The sequence below is a fragment of the Carassius auratus genome, chromosome 19, assembly GCF_003368295.1.
Source record: "Carassius auratus strain Wakin chromosome 19, ASM336829v1, whole genome shotgun sequence".
In the NCBI taxonomy this organism is placed as follows: Eukaryota; Metazoa; Chordata; class Actinopteri; order Cypriniformes; family Cyprinidae; genus Carassius; species Carassius auratus.
Genome location: NC_039261.1, coordinates 6,000,209 through 6,020,075, shown reverse-complemented (window position 1 = coordinate 6,020,075; position 19,867 = coordinate 6,000,209). Strand labels below are relative to the sequence as shown.

Below are 19,867 nucleotides of genomic sequence, written 5' to 3'. Positions count from 1 at the left end.
TCAGCCAAACACATCCAAAGAGAAAGAGTTTTCTACTCAAGTGAGAAAAGCACTCGGGTGGATAAATTATATGAAGAGACGATCTGTCATCGGTTATTTAAAAAAATAAGACGATAGACGGTGTGCTTTGCTTTAGTGACACACAATGTGTTTAAACACATTTCAAAATGTAGTTGTAATTATGTTATTTTACAGTACGCATACAATCTACAGGATAGAAGGATGGGGATACAGTAAAATACAACTATAAACTTTAAGAAAAGTTAACTTTCATTACACTATTGTAAAGGGATCTTACAGTAGGCTAAATGAAAAGCACTAAGTAATAAGGCTGAAGGACAAACAACTGATGGAAAACACACGTTGGGGGGATACTGTCGGTTAAATATATTGTTTTAAATAAGGAATATAATATGGATAGTACTTTTGATACAAAACATATAAAATAGAACTACAGCCTGTTAGATGTACAGGCTGTCATTTTAATATTTTTGCTTTTAAATGGAGGTATTTTGGGACGGCTAAGCAGAGGGCCTGCAAATGTCTTTCCTGCTCTGTGTCTGAAAGTACCGTAGATATGTGAAAGGTTTACGACCGTAGCAACGCACATAAATTACATCTCTAGGACGCATGAGTCTTTCCTGAACCATCTGTAATGGTTGAATACGATCGAGGGTCTTTCTCTGAAAGAATTCTTCTAATCTAAAAGATAAAACAACTTCATCTAAACTTCACAGTCTATACTGTGACAAACAAACAAGCATACATTTAAAGCTAAATCAATATTTTAAGTTTTATTTTTAAAAAATACAGAAAGACTTTGGCATCATGTTTCATTGTGTGTGTGTGTGTGGTTGTGAGAGAGAGAGAGGTAGAGAGAGTGTGTGTGTGTGTGTGTGTGTGTGTGGGTGTGAAAGAGAGAGAGGGAGAGAGTGTGTGTGTGTGTGTGGGTGTGAGAGAGAGAGGGAGAGAGTGTGTGTGTGTGTGTGTGGGTGTGAGAGAGAGAGGGAGAGATAGTGTGTGTGTGTGTGTGTGTGTGTGTGTGTGTGTGTGTGTGGGTGGGTGTGAGAGAGAGAGAGAGAGATGGTATGAAAACTTTGAAGATGGTGCTAAAAATAAGAACTTTAAAGAATCTAAAGTGTTTAATGCATGACACATCTAATATAATATTATCATATACATGATATGATATAATATGATATAAATAATTTTTTATTATATAATATTATATAAAAATATAAAATATTTTAGGTAATATATATCATCATTTTGTTGAATTAAGAATCAATGGACATCAGATGTACTGGGGGTACTGATTATTAAAAAACATTACATTAATGTTAGCTTTGAAATAATGTACACCATTGACTTAGATCATGCGGTCTGGAACTCCACCCTCGCCTGCGCGGGGTGTGTGTGAAGCAGCCCCTCAGGTCTCACATACATTTCACTACGAAGACCTGTGAGATTCTGTTTATGATTTAATCATTTTTATTTTATTTTTTAAGTCGTATTATTTTATTTTGGGGATATTTCATTCATGTTTGGACATCTCTCACCGGTCTAAAATTGTTAGGGATAATTTTTTATATTTATCATCAGAAATGTTTATTGTATATACTATGCTATCACATTTAAAATAAGTTATCTTTTTTTAAAAAAAGAAGAGTATGGTGTGTTTTATAAGTTTGATTAACTTATATTTTGAATACTTTTTTTGTTTAATGAATTGCTTTAGGATGATGATGTCATTATATAATTATTTATTTTCATATTCTTTAACCCCTGGAGTCTGAGTGGGTTTTGGGGGACTGGAGATATTTTGGCAGCCCTCAGACGTTGGTGTTTTTCATTATCCTAAAACGTATTAGTGGCTAAAAGTCTGAATATCCATAATATGTGATCAGCATGATTGTACATGTCTGTAATTTTGAGAAGGCTGCGTTTATGATTAGTTTTTGTTTAAAATATGTTTAAAATGTGTTTGTATATGTTGTATAAGTATTGATTGAATACATGATTAAAAAAAAATGTATGATAAAATTATTTGTTTTGGTTTAGTAACATGTCTGTTACTGCGATGTGTTTTATAAAAACGATGAATACTTGTTTAAAATGTATGTTCCGGTTTAGTAACATGCCGTCATATATAATTTAATATTGTTTAAAATAGAGATAAGTCTCTTTTTAACTTGATATGTCCACGCGTATGTCCGCTTGTTTATATGGTTTATCAGAATACAAATTTGTATAGCGCCGTGGATATTATAGTGATATAACAAGGTACGCGTGGCTTATGATGAAATTTATAGGCTAGTCATAATTCAGATCGCTTAAAAGTGTACGTGCATGCAGCATTTTATTGTATGGTGGTAATGTAGCTGTACGGTTAAAATAAAAAAATTAAACAGCTTTTTGAAAAAGATCAGTTATAGTTCCGTTTACTGCGTTGGAAGGGTTTAGGGCTGATACAATAATCAGTATTATGCCTTGCGTATGAATTCCACCGGAGGAAGCCGTTTCACTAAGACCGGTAGACCCGTGCATTACTGACCGGGAGCGCATACACGCCCGCGATGTCGTATTCATAGATGACAAACGGATAACGCGATGGCAAAACGTCGATTTAACGGAGCAGAATTGTTTTTTTTTTGTTTTTTGTTTTCTGAAATTCTATACATAGCATTGTAGCAGGGAAAGCTAAGCACGCATCACAGGATGTCGTCATATTTTCAAAATAAAAGTATTTTAACAGGATGGCGTCATATTTTCAAAATAAAAGTATTTTTTCATTTTTTCATTCATGATATTAGCAGATGAATGCGTAATCTGCTTAACATGAAGAAAATTACAGGATGACATGAAATATGGTTTAAAGTCGCCATAGACTGTAAAAAATAGCATAACAGGCTTTGATCAATTATATATTTTTTTCCCCGATCCTGGTAAAATGTATATTTTTAGTGATGAACAAAACTAATGTAAATGTTTTGTTTTATATACATTAAAAGAAGAAAATAAGACTTGGAGACGAATGTGTGTACACAGGCATCAGAGGGAGGGAGAGGGAGAGAGAGAGAGAGGGGTACAAGAGATGCTAGCCGCGCACCAAACGTAATTCATAGGTGAACCGTCAGAAAACTGTCAAAATCATGGTACTCCCGCGTGAGATACGTTTGGTTTTAATTAAAAAATGGCTTTGAAGATATTATGATTGGTTAGTAAATTCCGACGAGTGTGCACTGTGGCGTGCAAACGCAGACAGTGAGGACACAGAGGGTCAGGATCAAAGGTGTGTGAAAACATCTCTTTTCTGCTCTCTAAAAATAAAAATAAAAATAAAAGGGAAAAAAGATCTTGTTTTATCTGAAACAGTCGGTTTCAGTATATTTTTTTATACAGTTTAATTTATAACCTTTTTTTAAAAGAACGGAATGTTTTTTCAACCTTAGTTAAATTGTTTTTAGATTATGTATATTATATAAATGTGAAATAATTAAAATGTGTTTTAGATTATATAAATTATATAATGTTTTATATATATAAATGTGAAATAATTAAAATGTGTTTTCAATCTTTAATTGTTTGAGATTATATAAATTATATAATGTTTTATATATATAAAATGTAGAACACACCGATCCCATTTATACACCGCTCATAAACGTAATGGGAGGGGGGAGAAGCCGTATAACCACACTCACACACACATAACCGTATAACTGTGATAAACTTCAAACAAGCTAACTGGCACAAACTTCAAACAAACTAACGGTCAATAGGGTAAAACCTTCTGTCAAAACCACATGATCGATGTGTGGGGAGTCTTTCATATACCTTTATAATTTAGAACTAACAGGTCAATAGGGTAAAACTTTCTGTCAAAAGCACATGATCGATGCGTGAGGAGTCTTTCATATACCGTTTAAACTAGCCGTCAAAACCATGATTTAGAACTAATTAGGTCAATAGGGTAAAACTTTCTGTCAAAACCATATGATCGATGCGGGCAAAGGTCATAGGTTAACCCTTGATCTCATTTGTTCCGCCCATCCATCATAAGGTTACCGGAAGTTCAACCTGTCAAAAGGTCAAAGGTCAAAGTCATAAATCATCTTGACAGAAGCAGCATTATATCTACTACTTACCAGTAAAATTAAATCAGCATCAACATTTCATCTTTGCAAGGCACAGAACTTTTCTGTTGCATTAAGGACTATACACATTTTTTGAGAAGACTCAAAAATGTATTTTCAAAAACGTTCAGAAACAGCTGTGTGTTTGTTTAGAGATGCATAGTGATCAGCTGTGACTTTGTTTAAGAAATAAAGCACAATAAATGTTCCTGAAATGTAAGTCCATATGTTCAAGGGCAACTGCAGTGTGAGAAGAAACACCCCCAATACACAATTTTTCCTGTACAAACTGTGAGTAAAAAAGAATAGAATAATTTACAGATCTCATAAACTTATGTTTTATTCACAATAGAATATAGATAACATATCAAATGTTGAAATTGAGATATTTTCAAATGTCATGCCAAATATTGGCTCATTTTTGGATTTCATGAGAGCTACACATTCCAAAATAGTTGGGACAGGTAGCAATAAGAGGCCAGAAAAGTTAAATGTACATATAAGCAACAGCTTGAGAACCACTTTGCAACTTATTACGTCAATTGGCAACAAAAGAGCCTCTCAGAGTGGCAGTGTTCCTTCAGAAGATGGGCGGAGGATCACCAGATGGGCGGAGGATCACCAGTTCCCCCAATGCTGTGGCAAAAAATAGTGGAGCAATAACAGAAAGGAGTTTCTCAGAGAAAAATTGCAAAGGGTTCGAAGTTATCATCATCTACTGTGCATAATATCAACCAAAGATTCAGAAAATCTGGTACAATCTCTGTGCGTAAGGGTCAAGGCCAGAAAACCATACTGGATGCCCGTGGTCTTCAGGCCCTCAGACAGCACTGCATCACATACAGGAATGCTAATGTAATACAAATCATAATATGGGCTCAGGAATACTTTGTCGGTGAACACAATCCACTGTATAATTATCATCAGGGCTGGGAAAGTTACTTTTAAAATGTATTTCACTTACAGATTACAAAAAACAAACTTTAAAATGTAATCATTAAAGGTGCCATCTGTTATGTCTGGCAAAAAAATCAAGTCATACTCCACATTCCATACCAGATGGGGGCAGTATGCCTCAATAAAGTGAATTGGTCTACTCTAGAGTAACAAATGAGAAACGGCATAGTCTCTATGCTCCGCCCCTACCTTCACAACAACCCTACAGCCAAAGCCGAAGCCTAAAGGGGCGGTCACACTGCACTTTTCGTTCCATTGACTTCCATTCATACGCATGCAAATGCGTCAGACCGGAAACGCAGGCTCATGCGAAAATTTTCGCATTTCGCTGTGTTCGAAAGTTCAAGTTTGGTGAACTCTGACCTGCGAATTCGCATCACGTGAAGTCGTGTGAACAGTAGATGATCGATACGTCACTGCGTGACCTCTCTGTACAGAAATTAAAAAATGAAGTGCTAATTTTAGCCGTAGCGCAGCATCCTATTTTATATAAAATACATATTTAAAAGATAATAAAAAAAGAAGCTGCATGGTTCGCAGTCTCAATGGAAACAGGAACAGATGGCAAATTTTTATGAGGACAAGTTCTATATTTTTTTTATTGTTTAGTGTGTATATATTTAAAGAGAGAGAGAGACAGAGTACAATATAATAAGATGCTTTCGACGCCGTTGCCAAAGACACAGTAAAAGCACAGATTAACCCATGTTGTGATAACTAAGGGGAAACCGTTATATCTTGCTACCGCCCATATTTCGCAGCGGCGTCCAAAATAATTTTGCACGTTCAAAGGCTAGTGTGACCGCACCTTCGATACATTTCTATGTTATAACTTCCCGAAAAAAAAATACACAAGCATATAAAACAAACTTCTAGCGAAATACTAACAGCATCTAACTTTACCAATCCAAAAGAAATGTTGCAAGTTCGGAGTCGAACCTCATTTCTTTCAGGTCCATCAGTTGTCTCCAGCGATTGAAAGCAGTGCCGATGTTTACTCTGGTATTCTTATCGGATTTGATTTGTGATTCCGAGCGCAGTTGTTTCCCTGTAGCGGGTGGTGGTCTCCTGCCAAGGGCTTGAGCCATCCTTCCGCTCTCTTCCCTGAACTGAAATGAAGTAGTGGGCTGTACTTTCCACATGATTGACATCAGGTTCAGGTACGCCCACAAGCCGTGCGAGTTATTTGTGTATTGCAGGTTGGCTGGTGGTTATGTTGCCCGCATACCACCTCCCATGGCCGAAACTGGTATTACGACACCTGTCGGGCCGTGGCTAGTAATGCTAATGCTAATTAAGGTTGATATCTCTGCAGCACTATAACTTGACATTTTTTTTATGACATCATCGCCCTTATTTCTTCTCATTCTTTTGATGCGTGTAGGTCATTTTTTGGATATTTTTACCTCAATTTTTGCATATGGCACCTTTAACGTGATTTGTTAGATTACTCAGGTTTAGTAACTTAATCTAAATACTTTAGAATACTTAAGCTTTGTAACACAAATGAACATATTAACTTGATGTCTTGTTTTTATGCTTTCCAACTCTAAATAAAAGTGACATATAACAGATTTGTATTTTCTTTGTATTTTATTTTTAACAACATAAGTTTTCCACAGAATTTCTATGAACAACAACAAAAAAAAAAATGTTATGTCATTTAAATTTTCCAATCAATATAAATTCATTGAATACAATGAATGGGATTCTGTGTCATTTCATGCTGCATTCCAAGCTTCAAAACGAATCCAGACACACCAAACACATAATAAAAGTAGCCAAAACAACTGGTACAGTTGTCCAAATTATGTACAATAGATTTGTTTAATGAATTAACCAAACTTTAAATGATGATAAACCTCTCTATGGAGAAGTGATCAGCACAAAAGAATTGCTGAGTCAAAATTGACAGGGCTTGTTTCGCACGGTCGCAGGCAATGCCATTATTAACAATGCTTTTGGGAAACTCAGGACACACAAAATTTCTAAATTCCTGGTAGCCCTTCCAGGCAGGCATTTTTCAAGTTTTGGTAGCCCAAAATAAATGTAACTAGCCTGACAAAAAAAAAAAAAAAAGACACCGGCTGAACTTTACTGGACAAATCAGCATGATAAGCAAAAACTAGTAGCATATTGGGATGTAACGATTCAATAAACTCACAATGCGATAAAATTCACAATAGAGATTACACCATACAAATTTCTTACAGTTTATTTATATATTTATTTTTCACAAAATTGTTAATGAACTAAAGCCCTTGGCTTATTTCCATTGTGGCCCTCGATGTTAACATAGCACTAGTATATATAAAAAAAAAAAATTCCCCACCAAACTCTTAAATTTACATGGACAAATATTAAAATCCCTACCCCTAGTTTTATATGAATGCTGCTGACTCACCATATAAAAATAATTTCTAGATAACTTGGATACCATTTTTAAAAAGACCACCCTTTTTTCCACAGTCAATATCCCCAACTCCTTAAATGTACTTTTTAAAATTATCCAAACTAATTTATTTTGAGCCTTTTGCAATTTATTCTTCATAACTTGGGAACAACTACAATACCAAAAGGAGGAAGCATAATCAAAATGAGGTTGAATCAAGGCACCTGCGATTCATTTTAAAGAGTGAATGTCTAATAAACTTTCTTGCCTCGCTAAAAACCTAATTTTACCTCATATTTTTATGAATGCCTTTCTAGCCATAAAATCACCCATTAATTTATTATCTATTAAACAACCCAAATAGTTTACTACAGCTTTTACCTATATGGCCTTACCATTTATCTTAATCAAAAATTAATTTCATTTTAGATGCATTAAGAATGGCCTCAGTCTCCAGATTTTTCTGGAGTGTTGGAGGAGTATCATGATCTGTGGGAAGTCTTCCTGGGCTGCGACTCTCCCTCCTCACCGTCCTTATGACTGCAGTACAGAACTACTTCCTGGCACCACTCCCCCCAGCGGTTGTTTATACTTTTTGCCTGCCCCCAAGTGCGAGGCTCTTGAGAAATATTTATCAGAAGGTCTTGCTGCCGGTACTATCGTTCCTTCCACCTGTTAAAAAGAAGGATGGCTAATTACGCCCCTATTGATTACAGGGGGTTTAATGACATAACAGTCAAGAATCGCTAGCCTTTGCCCCTTATGTCATCCGATTTGAGGTCAGCATTTTCGTTTTGGTATACTTAGATGACATTCTCATCTTTTCTCCGTCTCTGGTGGTGCATGTAGAGTAGGGCTGCTCGATTATGACAAAAATCATAATCACAATTATTTTGGTCAATATTGTAATCATGATTATTTAACACGATTGTTAGGGGGTCATATGACCAAAACTTTATATGAGTGGTTTATTTAAAGAAAGTGATACATATCAAACATGTATTTTCTGTAAATAAGGTTGCTATGACATCTACATTGTAGAGACCAGCGGAATTTCAAACAAACAAACAAAAAATCCACAAAATTATTGGAAATTACTGAAAAAGATACAAATTAAACAAACCGTGCTTTAATGTTTATTTTCCGCTTCCGTCAAGTATATTTATGACAATTATAATTCCATACAGTTAGTGTTGGCGGTATGGTTATGTTCTGGGCAACACTCCACACGCCTGTCCATGCAGCCATGCTTGGACAGAGCAGGGAGAGCAGCAAGACAAACCCCCCTGGGGTACAGAACAGAACCAATATAAGCATACATAATTACAATTCACAATTACGTGAGTTGTAAACAAAATGTTTCCATTTCTCAATTTTTCCAATCTCCTGACCCTATTGCTGGACATGCGTTGCCGGGGTCGGGGCTACCAGTATCTCGTCGATTGGGAAGGTTATGGTCCAGAGGAGAGGATTTGGATTCCAGCTCAGGTCGTCCTGGACTGCTCGCTTATGTATGATTTCCTTCGCTCTCGCCAGTCCTCTTTCTCGGGAGCACCAGGGGGAGCTCCTCGGGGGAGGGGTCCTGTCATGAGCCAAGTTTGATTACTCTTGTTTTGTGTGTCTTTTCCTCCCCTATTGTTCTTCTCTCATTGGATTCAGCTGTTCTCTGTTACCACTGGCATTCAGGCACCTGTGCACGCACCTGTTCTGTGTCTTCACGCTGATTGCGCTGGCTCCTTCTCCCTGTTCTTTTTTCTTGTCTGTAGCCTGGAATTGTTTGATGTGAGTGCGATGTTCTTTTCACCCTCTTGCTTTAAGCTGTTTGTATGTGTGTGTTAGCAGCTATTATTTAGAGTCTGAGTCCCAGTTCCAGTTTACAGTCCAACCGTGTGTCTGCCGTACTGATCTGCTGTGCCAGGTACTCTGTCTACAGGCGTGGTTTCCACTATCTGCCAGTCTGGACCGTATGGAGCCAAAAGAGTATCAATAAAGATAAATGCAAACACTACATTCACATATGCACACATAGGATTCATACATGCACACACATAATTCATAAATACACAGGATACACAAATGCACAAAAAATTCACAAATACACACACAAAATTTAAAAAGTACAGAAGATTCACAAATGCTTACAAAATTCAGAAATGCACACAAAATTCAGAAATGCACACACAATTCAGAAATGCAAACAACATTTACAAATGCACTCAAGATTCACAAATGCACAGGACAAGATTCAGAAATGTATTTCTGATGCACACACACACATATATCTTGATTTACAAACTGCTTGCGGTCTGTGAACTTCACTGCATTTGTGTGTGAATTTTGAGACTCCTCTAACTTGGCTCGACACACAAATGCCTTTTTTTTTAAACAGGGAATGATCTGCAACCAATCAGATATCTCCCTTGTTTGAGCCGATCACAAGAATGCACCCCACGTGGGGAAGTTTACTTATATGTCAATCAGCGAACGACTCACTTTCCTCAATCAGCGAACGACTCACTTTCCTCAGCGAACGATTCACTTTCCTCATGCAGCAAAGACTCACTTTCCTTAGCGAACGACTCACTTACCTCACGCAGCAGGCGACTCACTTTAAACCTGAATTGTAATCTAAACATCTGTATTTCCATACAATTTCATAAATAGGCTGTGTGAACACGTTCATGTGACTGGCTTATAAGTAAACAACCACGTGGAGTGCATTCTTGTGATTGGCTAAAAGAAGGGAGATATCTGATTGGTTGCTGATCATTCCATGCATTTGTGTGTCGAGCCAAGTCAGAGGAGTCTCAAAATTCACACACAAATGCAGTGAAGTTCACAGACCGCAAGCAGTTTGTAAATCAAGATATATGTGTGTGTGCATCAGAAATACATTTCTGAATCTTGTTCTGTGCATTTGTGTATCTTGAGTGCATTTGTAAATGTTGTTTGCATTTCTGAATTGTGTGTGTATTTCTGAATTTTGTGTGCATTTCTGAATTTTGTGTGCATTTGTGAATCTTCTGTGCTTTTTAAATTTTGTTTAATTAATTACATTTTGCACATTTGTGTATCCTGTGTGTGTTTTTATGAATCATGTGTGTGCATGTATGAATCCTATGTGTGCATATGTGAATATAGTGTGTGCATTTATCTTTATTGAGACTCTTTTGGCTCCATAGGACCGTCTCCCCCAGATTAAGCTTCATCCAAATTGGACAGCATTTCAGTCAGGCCTTAGGGGAAGTCTTACATGCTTAAATACACAGCAAACATGATTTCACCAAGTATCCATCCTTGTTGATCCTGGAACAACATTCCAATCAGGCAATCATAATTGAGATATAACTTTTCAGGAAATATTTGTTTTAGGTTTACATTCAGGTTGAGGTGCTTCTACACTATTCAGCCATCATTTCACACTGATTTTAGAAATAAATTATTGGTAGGATTAGGTGTATGGGTAGGATAGGGTTAAGTCTATATTTCTGGACAATAATGTTGATCATCAAAAGATGTTGATCAAGGAACATGTCTTACTTGGCAAAATCATGGCAACCTTAAATATGCAGAGTGTAAATGGGGAAGTAAAGCTCCAGAGCAGCTACAGTGAGTTTGTGGTGTTCCCCTCATGCTAGTATAGAACTTTTAAAGTGCCCCTATTATGGATTTTTGAGAATTACCATTCATGCAGTGTGTAACACAGCTCTAAGTGAATAAAAACATCCTGCAAAGTTTTAAATCTAAAAGTGCACCTTGTATAAAGCTACTGTTTTTAAAAAGAAAGAGTCAACGCTGAGGCATGATAACAAGTCATTTTTTAAATGAAACTTTAATTATTTTAAGGTGACATCAAACTGAAACATTAGCATATTTATGCCCGCACACTTGTGTGTGCAGACCCGGGAAAACTTGAACCTTCCCTGCCTCAAACACTGTAGCGTATTCCTGTGGAGAAGCCTACTCTAGTATGCAAAATACGTATTTAGTTGTGTATTGTGTTTGCTCTGCGCAGCTTGTAGGTCTCTGCAGCAATATCTTTTCATTCACAATTGTCTAGAAATTTATGGATGAATAGTGAATGTTTGTCGTTGTTATTACTTGTAGTTCTGATAAAGAATAGAGCAATACATTAGTGGACCAATTGCAGTGCTTTATCAATATGTTTCTACATTGGGCTAACACATATATCATGGCTGTTTTGTGTTTTATACTTCTGTGTTGAATCTATGTCGTAGCCTACACATAGACACACATCCTAAACCGTATCCTACACCATAGCCTGACGTGCACCTCTCCAAAAATGAACAGCTCATCAATTCTATGAGGACCACAAGCGATATGATAGGTCTGGTAGAATCCTTCGCTTAATATTTACTTGAGTTTTGTGTGTGTATATGTGCACTTTAATATATTTTGTTACACCTTCTTATATAAAATAATATAAAGCAAATAACGAATGTCTTATTCATTATACTAAATAGCATTATACATCAGTAGATTTCCATGAAAAACAATGTTGATCTGCCATGGTACAAGACCTTGTGCAGATTGAAAGAATGCCATCTTTTAAATAAGTTTTAAATAATGATTTAATTATTATTCCGCTGTCATGGCCATAATGCTTCTCTGACAAAGCACTTCTTCTTCGGCTTTTGTTGAGGTGCTGCAGGTCACACCAGCAACTACAGACTAGCAGTTTGCATGTGTACTGCAGGTTGCCGCTGATAACGATTTAGAAGTATAAATGAAAACTGACTGTGGCGAGTGGGGCGGGGCCGAGGGATGTGGGAACAAGGAGTGAGGCCGGCGGAATGATTGGGAAATCAGCGACACCTGCGACCCACCACCGGTCTCGAGTCCCACTGAGGAGATGGAAAGATATAAAACTGGAGCAACGATAGTGAAGGAGGAGAGAGGACCAGGCCTGGGCTTTAGTTTAGGTTTTGCTTTTTATTATGATTATGGAGATTATATTATTACACTGACGCTTAGCCTATGGCATAGAAGGCTACTGCGTAGGTCCGGCGCAGAAGTATAAATCAAGCTTTAGTAATGGTGATGGGCATTCTCTTATTGACCAGCGCTGCAAGCAGTAGACCAATCATGACTGACTGGGTTATCAGACTAATCACCGCAGTTTAGCATCACGCAAAGGAGGAGATTGGCAAAATTAATCGTTAAACAAACTGCAAAAAATATAAAAAAAATTAAATGCATATTTTAAGACAATGAAAGTGTTTTTTGACCTTGCATGCAGGTCAACCTGTTGCTGGGGACTCCCAACACCAAAATATGAACCTTTCATTACCCAGAATAGGGGCACTTTAAAGGTCCCCTTCTTCGTGATCCCATCTTTTAAACTTTATTTAGTGTGTAATGTTGTTGTTAGAGTATACATAATATCTGTAAAATTCTAAAGCTCAAAGTTCAATGCCACACGAGATATTTCATTTAACAGAATTCGCCTACAAAAAAAATGTAGGCGAATTCTTTTTGGACTACATCCCTCTAGTTCCTGCAGTAATGACGTCACTAAAACAGTTTTTTGACTAACCTCCGCCCACATGAATTCACAAAAAGGGGGCGTTTAATTTTCATCTCGGAGACCCATCACCTTTGTTTGGGCTTCCCAGGGACGCTCTACTTGGAGATTAATGGTTACAATTTATGCTTAATTCGGTTCCCTAAAATTATTATCCACATGTAAAACTACGTGCAGCACATTTTGCTGAGGACATCTTTCTGAGGACAACTTCCTCAATCTCAATCAGTTTAATGCCGGATTCGCACAAAGATTATTCTTGAAAGATGGAGCAGTTCCCTCTTTGTCTGGAGAAGGCGTTGTTTATGGACCACAACTGGTAAGTGTATTTTATTATTTAAGTTGGTGCGTTTAACAGTTTCTGTAACTTATTACACAAAGGGCAACGCTGTTTAGCTTTGTTAACTAGATGTTAGGGCTGTGCAAAAAAATTTTATGCGATTTTCATGCGCATCTCGTCAGTAAAAACGCTCCTGTGGTCTAAGTACATCTCCAGCACATGCATTCTTTTACCGTCTATGGTTCAGATCAGGATTGCCAGGTTTTCAAAACAAATCCTACCCACTTGCTTCTCAAAACTAGCCCAATCACGTTTCCAGGAGGGCAGCGTGCTCTTAGCTGGTGTCGAATCACAACACAGGAACCGCTGGCACAATCAGAACTCGTTACACATTTCTGAAGGAGGGACTTTATAGAACAAGGAAGTCATCGCCCATTTTTATGACAGTGAAAACCGCGGTGTACAGATGGGTGAATTGTGTGAAAAATACTGCAAAACATGAACACGTAATATTGCACACTGTAAACACAATCAAAGCTTCAAAAAAGCACGAAAAACTGGACCTTTAAGACAGTAACCAACCAAATGTATGCATAGTTGCATAAAAACCCATTTACTTCCATGTATCATGAGTAATTTGCTCATGAACTAGCTTCTGAACAGCAGCAGTGTGTGATAAGATGATAAGAGCTCACAGTTCAGTAAGCTTCATTCAAAAGCCAGAAAATAAGCCAACTTATTCTAAACATGGTTAAGTGCTAAACATTTCTAGGTTCTTGTTAAATTTTGCTTGTCATGCGATTTTTAACTTAACACATTGACTTCAGATAGTTTCTGTTCTTCTGTAATTATAAATATGTTGAAGATGCCCGGAGCAAAGTGTGAACCCAAGCAACACCAAATCATGTGACAATTTATTCTTCTTATAAAAGCAGGAAATAACACACTGCTATACATTGTAAATTTTCAGCTCATCTGCTAAGTGAGGAGTCTTAAAAAGACCACACATTAAAAACGCACTGCTTCCATAATTCATACGACTGAAGGAAATCTACTCAAAAATGTCTGAGAGTATTTACGGCAATGTGATCACTGACAGAACATGTGATATGGACAGAGGCACCAGGGCAAACCATACACCTCAACACACAGGTAAAATGCAAGCAAACTTTCATTTTATTGGGTGTAGAAATTAAGAAACTTTTATCTTTATACCTTTCATCTTCAGGAAGTGATTCAGTACAGATTAGAAGTTTCAGAACAGCTGCAGTGTGTTTGTTGCTGCTGTGTGTTCTTCTGTTGACTGCGGTCATAGTGCTGTGTGTCTACATCCATACAAAGAACACAACCTACACAGAAGAGACACACAAGCTACTAACCAAGATTAACAACCTCACAGAACAGAGTGACCTGCTTCTAACCAAGTACATAAACATGACAAATGAAAGGAATGGATTGTTAATCAACAATGACATCCTGACTAAAGAAAGAAACCAGTTTAATCAACTGCAGAAGATTATCAATGAAACAGGTGATCTTTGAACTGCAACTAAGCAATATGCTATTACTAAAAACAAGTGTCATTATTTACTGTACTCTAGGAGGGAATAATAAGCTAATAACTGAACTGGTTGTGTTTACAGATGGATGGTTACACTCTAACTTCAGCTTTTACTTCATGTCGTCAATGAAGAAGAGCTGGACTGAGAGCAGAAGAGACTGTACAGAAAGAGGAGCAGATCTGATCATCATAAACAACAGAGAGGAACAAGTGAGTGAGAGATACTGTATGTCTGTGATGTCATATAAAATGTGTCCATTGTGGGTTCATAATGTAAATATGTAATTGCTAAAATCTATTTAAGGATTTTGTTAAAAAAATTACTGATAAAAGAGAATTTTGGATTGGTGCGACTGACGCCAAGGAAGAGGGCAGATGGAAATGGGTTGATGGCACCAGCGTGACGTCTGGGTGAGAAAGAATTGAACGGATTATTATGTGATTCTCACAGTCAGTATCATATCACGCAGAAAGCAGCACTAAATATCTAATGCTGATCTCCTGCAGGTTCTGGGCATCCAGTGGACATATAACAGAGCCAAATGGAGGAGGACAAGAGAATTGTGCTGTGACTTATTTAAAAAAGAACCCTGAATTAATAGGGTGGATTGATGTTGATTGCAATGACTTGTATCAATGGATCTGTGAGAAGAGATTTCGCCCCTAGGAACAGCACACACTTTTTTTCATAGGGTTTTATTCCTATTTTTTATAAAGCTCAAGTCTTTAAGACTGAACAGTCCTGATCTAGAAGTAATACCTGTTTAGGACTATACATGTATTAATTTTGTAGTTGCTACCTAAATATTCTTAATTCCTACATATGTGGCTTACCGTTATTTCAATGTTCGGTTTTTTGAAAGCTAATCCCAAGATTGCTTACTTTATATTAAGCATGCTGTTTAAATGTTACTCTTATGTTATTATTAAAGATAATGTATGGCTCCAATTCACTGGTTGTTATTAGTTCTGTAGCACCAGTAAGAATTTGAAGTGTTTCTTAAGAATCAAATACACATCTGAGAAGATTTGATCTCTTGCCGCACACTGTGACCTGCTTTAGAGACATGATTAAATACATGTAAATACAGAGGAAATGAAGCTCCGGAGCTGCAAGTGGTGTTACTGTCATGCAATGGTGTGAAGAAATGTTGTGAATTTTAATTTCATGCAGGATTTAAAAGTCACACAGAAAGAAGTCACTTACTTTAGTTACATGTCATGTGACTTAGGGCTTCACACACTGTTCTCTGATCAGTGAAACCACAAGTTGACCAGCACAATACACTGATGGAGCATGGGATATGGACAGACGCAACAAGAGAAACCAAACACCTTGACAAAAACACAAGCAACACAAACATTAGGAGCAAGTGATTTAAAAAAATAAAAATAAAAAATAGTGTAGGAATAAATTCTCAGTATTAACTAGGTCTTTATTAGCATGAATTTTACTATGGCTTTTACCTTACTATTACTACTGTAACTACCTTACTAATTATAAGCAACAGGAGTTTATTAACGGAAGCATATGGGTAGCAAAATAATCTTTTTGATGTAATTTGCAAAATGGGAATGCTTATGTTCAATCGTAGTGTAAAAGAGTAGTGAGAGGTTGAGGCAGGTGAAAAGCATTTGGTAAATGGTGAATATTTATTTATTGTGCATCTTGTTGCTGAGCCCGCCTTGATATAATGATTGACAGGTCAGGGCGTGATAGGCTTGGAAGGCATTTACAAATCCATGTCGACTTTAACTACATCATCGCAGGATATTTAATGAAAATGCAATTCAAACGTGTACGTGTCAGTGTATTGAAGAAAAATAAAAGACATTTAAATAACTTTTTTTGCAACCATTTTGCTGCACCTTTGGCTCAGACTGCATTTCTCAGAAGCAGGACCAGGATCCAACTGCGGTTGAATGAATGATAGATGTTTATTGACACAAATACTTAACTGGCAGGAACACAAAACCGCCAGCACTCAGCAAGAAAGACCAGCGCAGAGATCTTTCCGGCATCAGCCCCACAGCAGTGGGGGACAGGTGGCGAGTCAGCACTGGTAAGCCGTAGCAGGAGTAACTAGAGACAAAGCAGGGAAAACAGGAACACCAGACCGACTAGACAGAGAAAAAAATAACATAAACAAACCTGATTCAGAAAACTATGACTAGCAGGGAGAAAGTTGAGCTTTAAACAATGCTTATACAGACTGACACAAGACAACAAACACAAGGGCATGATAAAGGGAAGATAATCAGTGTAAAACAGGGTGCAGGAGAAAGAGAATGCGTTAACATGGATAACAAGAGGGGCGGAGAAAACATAGTGGTGAAACACCTGGCGAGCCAGCAAAACAAAAACCATGTGCTCCGGGACAGCAAATGCCTCAGACCCCATTGAGATCATGACAGTATTTTGAAATTCACACTGCATTTTGCTACAATTATCTCGCGGTAGCACAAAGAAAATGCAATCTCAAATGTCCAACCCTTAAGTCTAAAAGCATTTTGGTAAAATAAGAATTTTAATGTTAATTTTGGTAAAGTTTTTGCTTGGACATAAACATCTAATAAATTTGGGTAATATTATTTTATTTTAATTTCACAACTTACAAAGCGTTAAAATATGTTTTTAATTTACATATTAAAACTAGTTAAGGAAATGGCAAATGTAAATTATATAATTACATTTTCATGGAAAAAATTCAATTTAAATAAAGAAATGAGTTGCCATTTTGCAAATTACATTTCAAAATGAATTTTGCAACCCATATACCCATTTCCTTCAGTTACTGTACAGAGAGATGAGCAGATCTGATCATCATCATCAGAGATAAAAAGTGAGTAAAGAAAGGGTGGATTAAAAAACTAGGACTTTTTGGAAGTTGCATGTCTGGTTTATTCTATTAGGAGTTTGCAAAAAAAGATTTCTCATGGCAAATATTCAAGATTGGTTTGACTGACAGTTGATATGGAAGGCACATGGAAATAGGTAGATGACCTTTTAGATGTATTAAATTATAAAACTCTTTATAATATATAATAACATTTATTAACAACTTATTTCATATTTTCTCTAAACCTTCTTTTATTAAGATAAGCACCTGCAATTATGACCAAATTAAAGATTTGTTGTGTGTGAATTTACACATTTTTATAATGTAAGCATCATTAATTACCTCCTGTGTTTAATAATAAAATAATAATAAAATACTCATTAGAGAAATTAAAGAATTAGAATGCAGACGGAGACGCTGAAGAGGGACTACAGAAGCCTGATCAAGACGGTTCGCAGCACGAAGATCGTTGTGTCAGGACCACTGCCCACGTATCGACGAGGACATGAAAGGTTCAGTAGACTTTTTGCTTTAAATGAATGGTTGTTGTCATGGTGTAAAGAACAGAAACTGCTATTTATTAATAACTGGAATCTTTTCTGGGAGCGTCCTAGACTGTTTCGCACTGATGGTCTGCAGCCCAGCAGAATCGGAGCAGAGCTGCTCTCTGACAACATCTCCAGGACTCTTCGCTCCATGTGACTAGTAAGACAATTCTCAAATAACTATTATGATGACTTTTGTTCCACCCACTTAAATTATAAAAGTACTTGCACTGTACAATCTATTAAGACTGTGTCTGTTCCCGAATAGTGAGGTCAAATATAAATTTAATGTAGGATCTAGAAAAAATCTTATCGTGATTAAACCAGAAACATGTAAAGTAAATTAACAAAAACAATTTTTAAAGTTTGGGCTCATAAATATTAGATCACTCACACCAAAAGCAGTTATTGTAAATTAAATTATCACAGATAATAGTTTTGATGTACTCTGCTTGACTGAAACCTGGCTAAAACCAAATGATTTTTTTGGTCTAAATGAGTCTACTCCACCAAACTACTGTTATAAGCATGAGCCCCGTAAGACTGGTCGTGGAGGAGGTGTTGCAACAATATATAGTGATATTCTCAATGTTACCCAGAAAACAGGATACAGGTTTAACTCTTTTGAAATACTTCTGCTAAATGTTACACTGTCAGACATGCAAAAGAAATCTAATGTATCTCTTGCTCTGGCTACTTTGTATAAACCACCAGGACCGTATACAGAATTCCTAAAAGAATTTGCAGATTTCCTCTCAGACCTTCTGGTTACAGTTGATAAGGCGCTAATCATGGGAGATTTTAATATTCATGTTGATAATGCAAATGATACATGAGGACTTGCGTTTACTGACCTAATAAACTCTTTTGGAGTCAAGCAAAATGTCACCGGGCCCACTCATCATTTTAATCATACACTAGATTTCACGAGTTCACATCTACGTATATTAATACCGTAAGTTTATGCGTATTTGGCGTGCTGTCCGGGTGGAGGGCTCCGAGCTCGGGATGTGGCCCGAACCCAGAGTACTCCCCCTGGTTGTGGTAAGAGTAGATGGATCTATAAGTGAGGAGAAATGGGGTGGAGGAGGGATGCTGAAAACTGTCAATGAACAGAGATAGGTTCTGCTGTTATTTATGCCTTGTCATGAGTTGATTACTGATTGGTCTCCACTTGTGTTAATCAGGTTAATTAACTGCGACTGTTCCTCCCGAACTTTGTTATAAAACAGTATTTCACGAGTTCACATCTACGTATATTAATACCGTAAGTTTATGCGTATTTGACGTGCTGTCCGGGTGGAGGGCTCCGAGCTCGGGATGTGGCCCGAACCCAGAGTACTCCCCCCAAAAACAAGAGAGCAAAAGGACAGCCGCCAGACTACGAACCCCCCAAAACGCAGAGATTTGGCGGGCTGACTTTTTTAGAAGTATGGTCGTTTGACCAGGAGATCTTGCATTGCCTCTGGCAGAAGTAGAGGAGCAGGCAGGTCCTGTTGGTTAATAGTTGAGGAAGAAGCAGTTACGGTGTCGGGAAGACGGGCTCCACCGTCTGCCTGCGAGGTGTAATGATATATTGACTAGATGCGTAATGTATCCGCTGGGAGGCTG

The 19,867-nt window shown here is 37.2% G+C and overlaps 1 protein-coding gene across 2 annotated transcripts in view; it reads left to right on the top strand.

The window, feature by feature from the left end:
* The window catches only part of LOC113119240 (CD209 antigen-like protein E), a 142,388-nt gene extending 126,555 nt beyond the window's left edge, over nt 1–15,833 (top strand). Inside the window, exons 1-5 of one of the 2 annotated variants that reach the window (XM_026288546.1) lie at nt 13,790–14,462; nt 14,539–14,841; nt 14,954–15,081; nt 15,176–15,282; nt 15,379–15,833. In XM_026288546.1, the coding sequence (XP_026144331.1) occupies nt 14,372–14,462; nt 14,539–14,841; nt 14,954–15,081; nt 15,176–15,282; nt 15,379–15,538 (789 nt within the window). In that variant the 5' untranslated portion in view covers nt 13,790–14,371 and the 3' untranslated portion in view covers nt 15,539–15,833. Of the gene's footprint in view, nt 1–13,789; nt 14,463–14,538; nt 14,842–14,953; nt 15,082–15,175; nt 15,283–15,378 lie in introns of those variants that run through there. The other variant, XM_026288545.1, reaches the window with a different exon arrangement.
* The last annotated feature ends 4,034 nt before the right edge of the window (nt 15,834–19,867 follow it).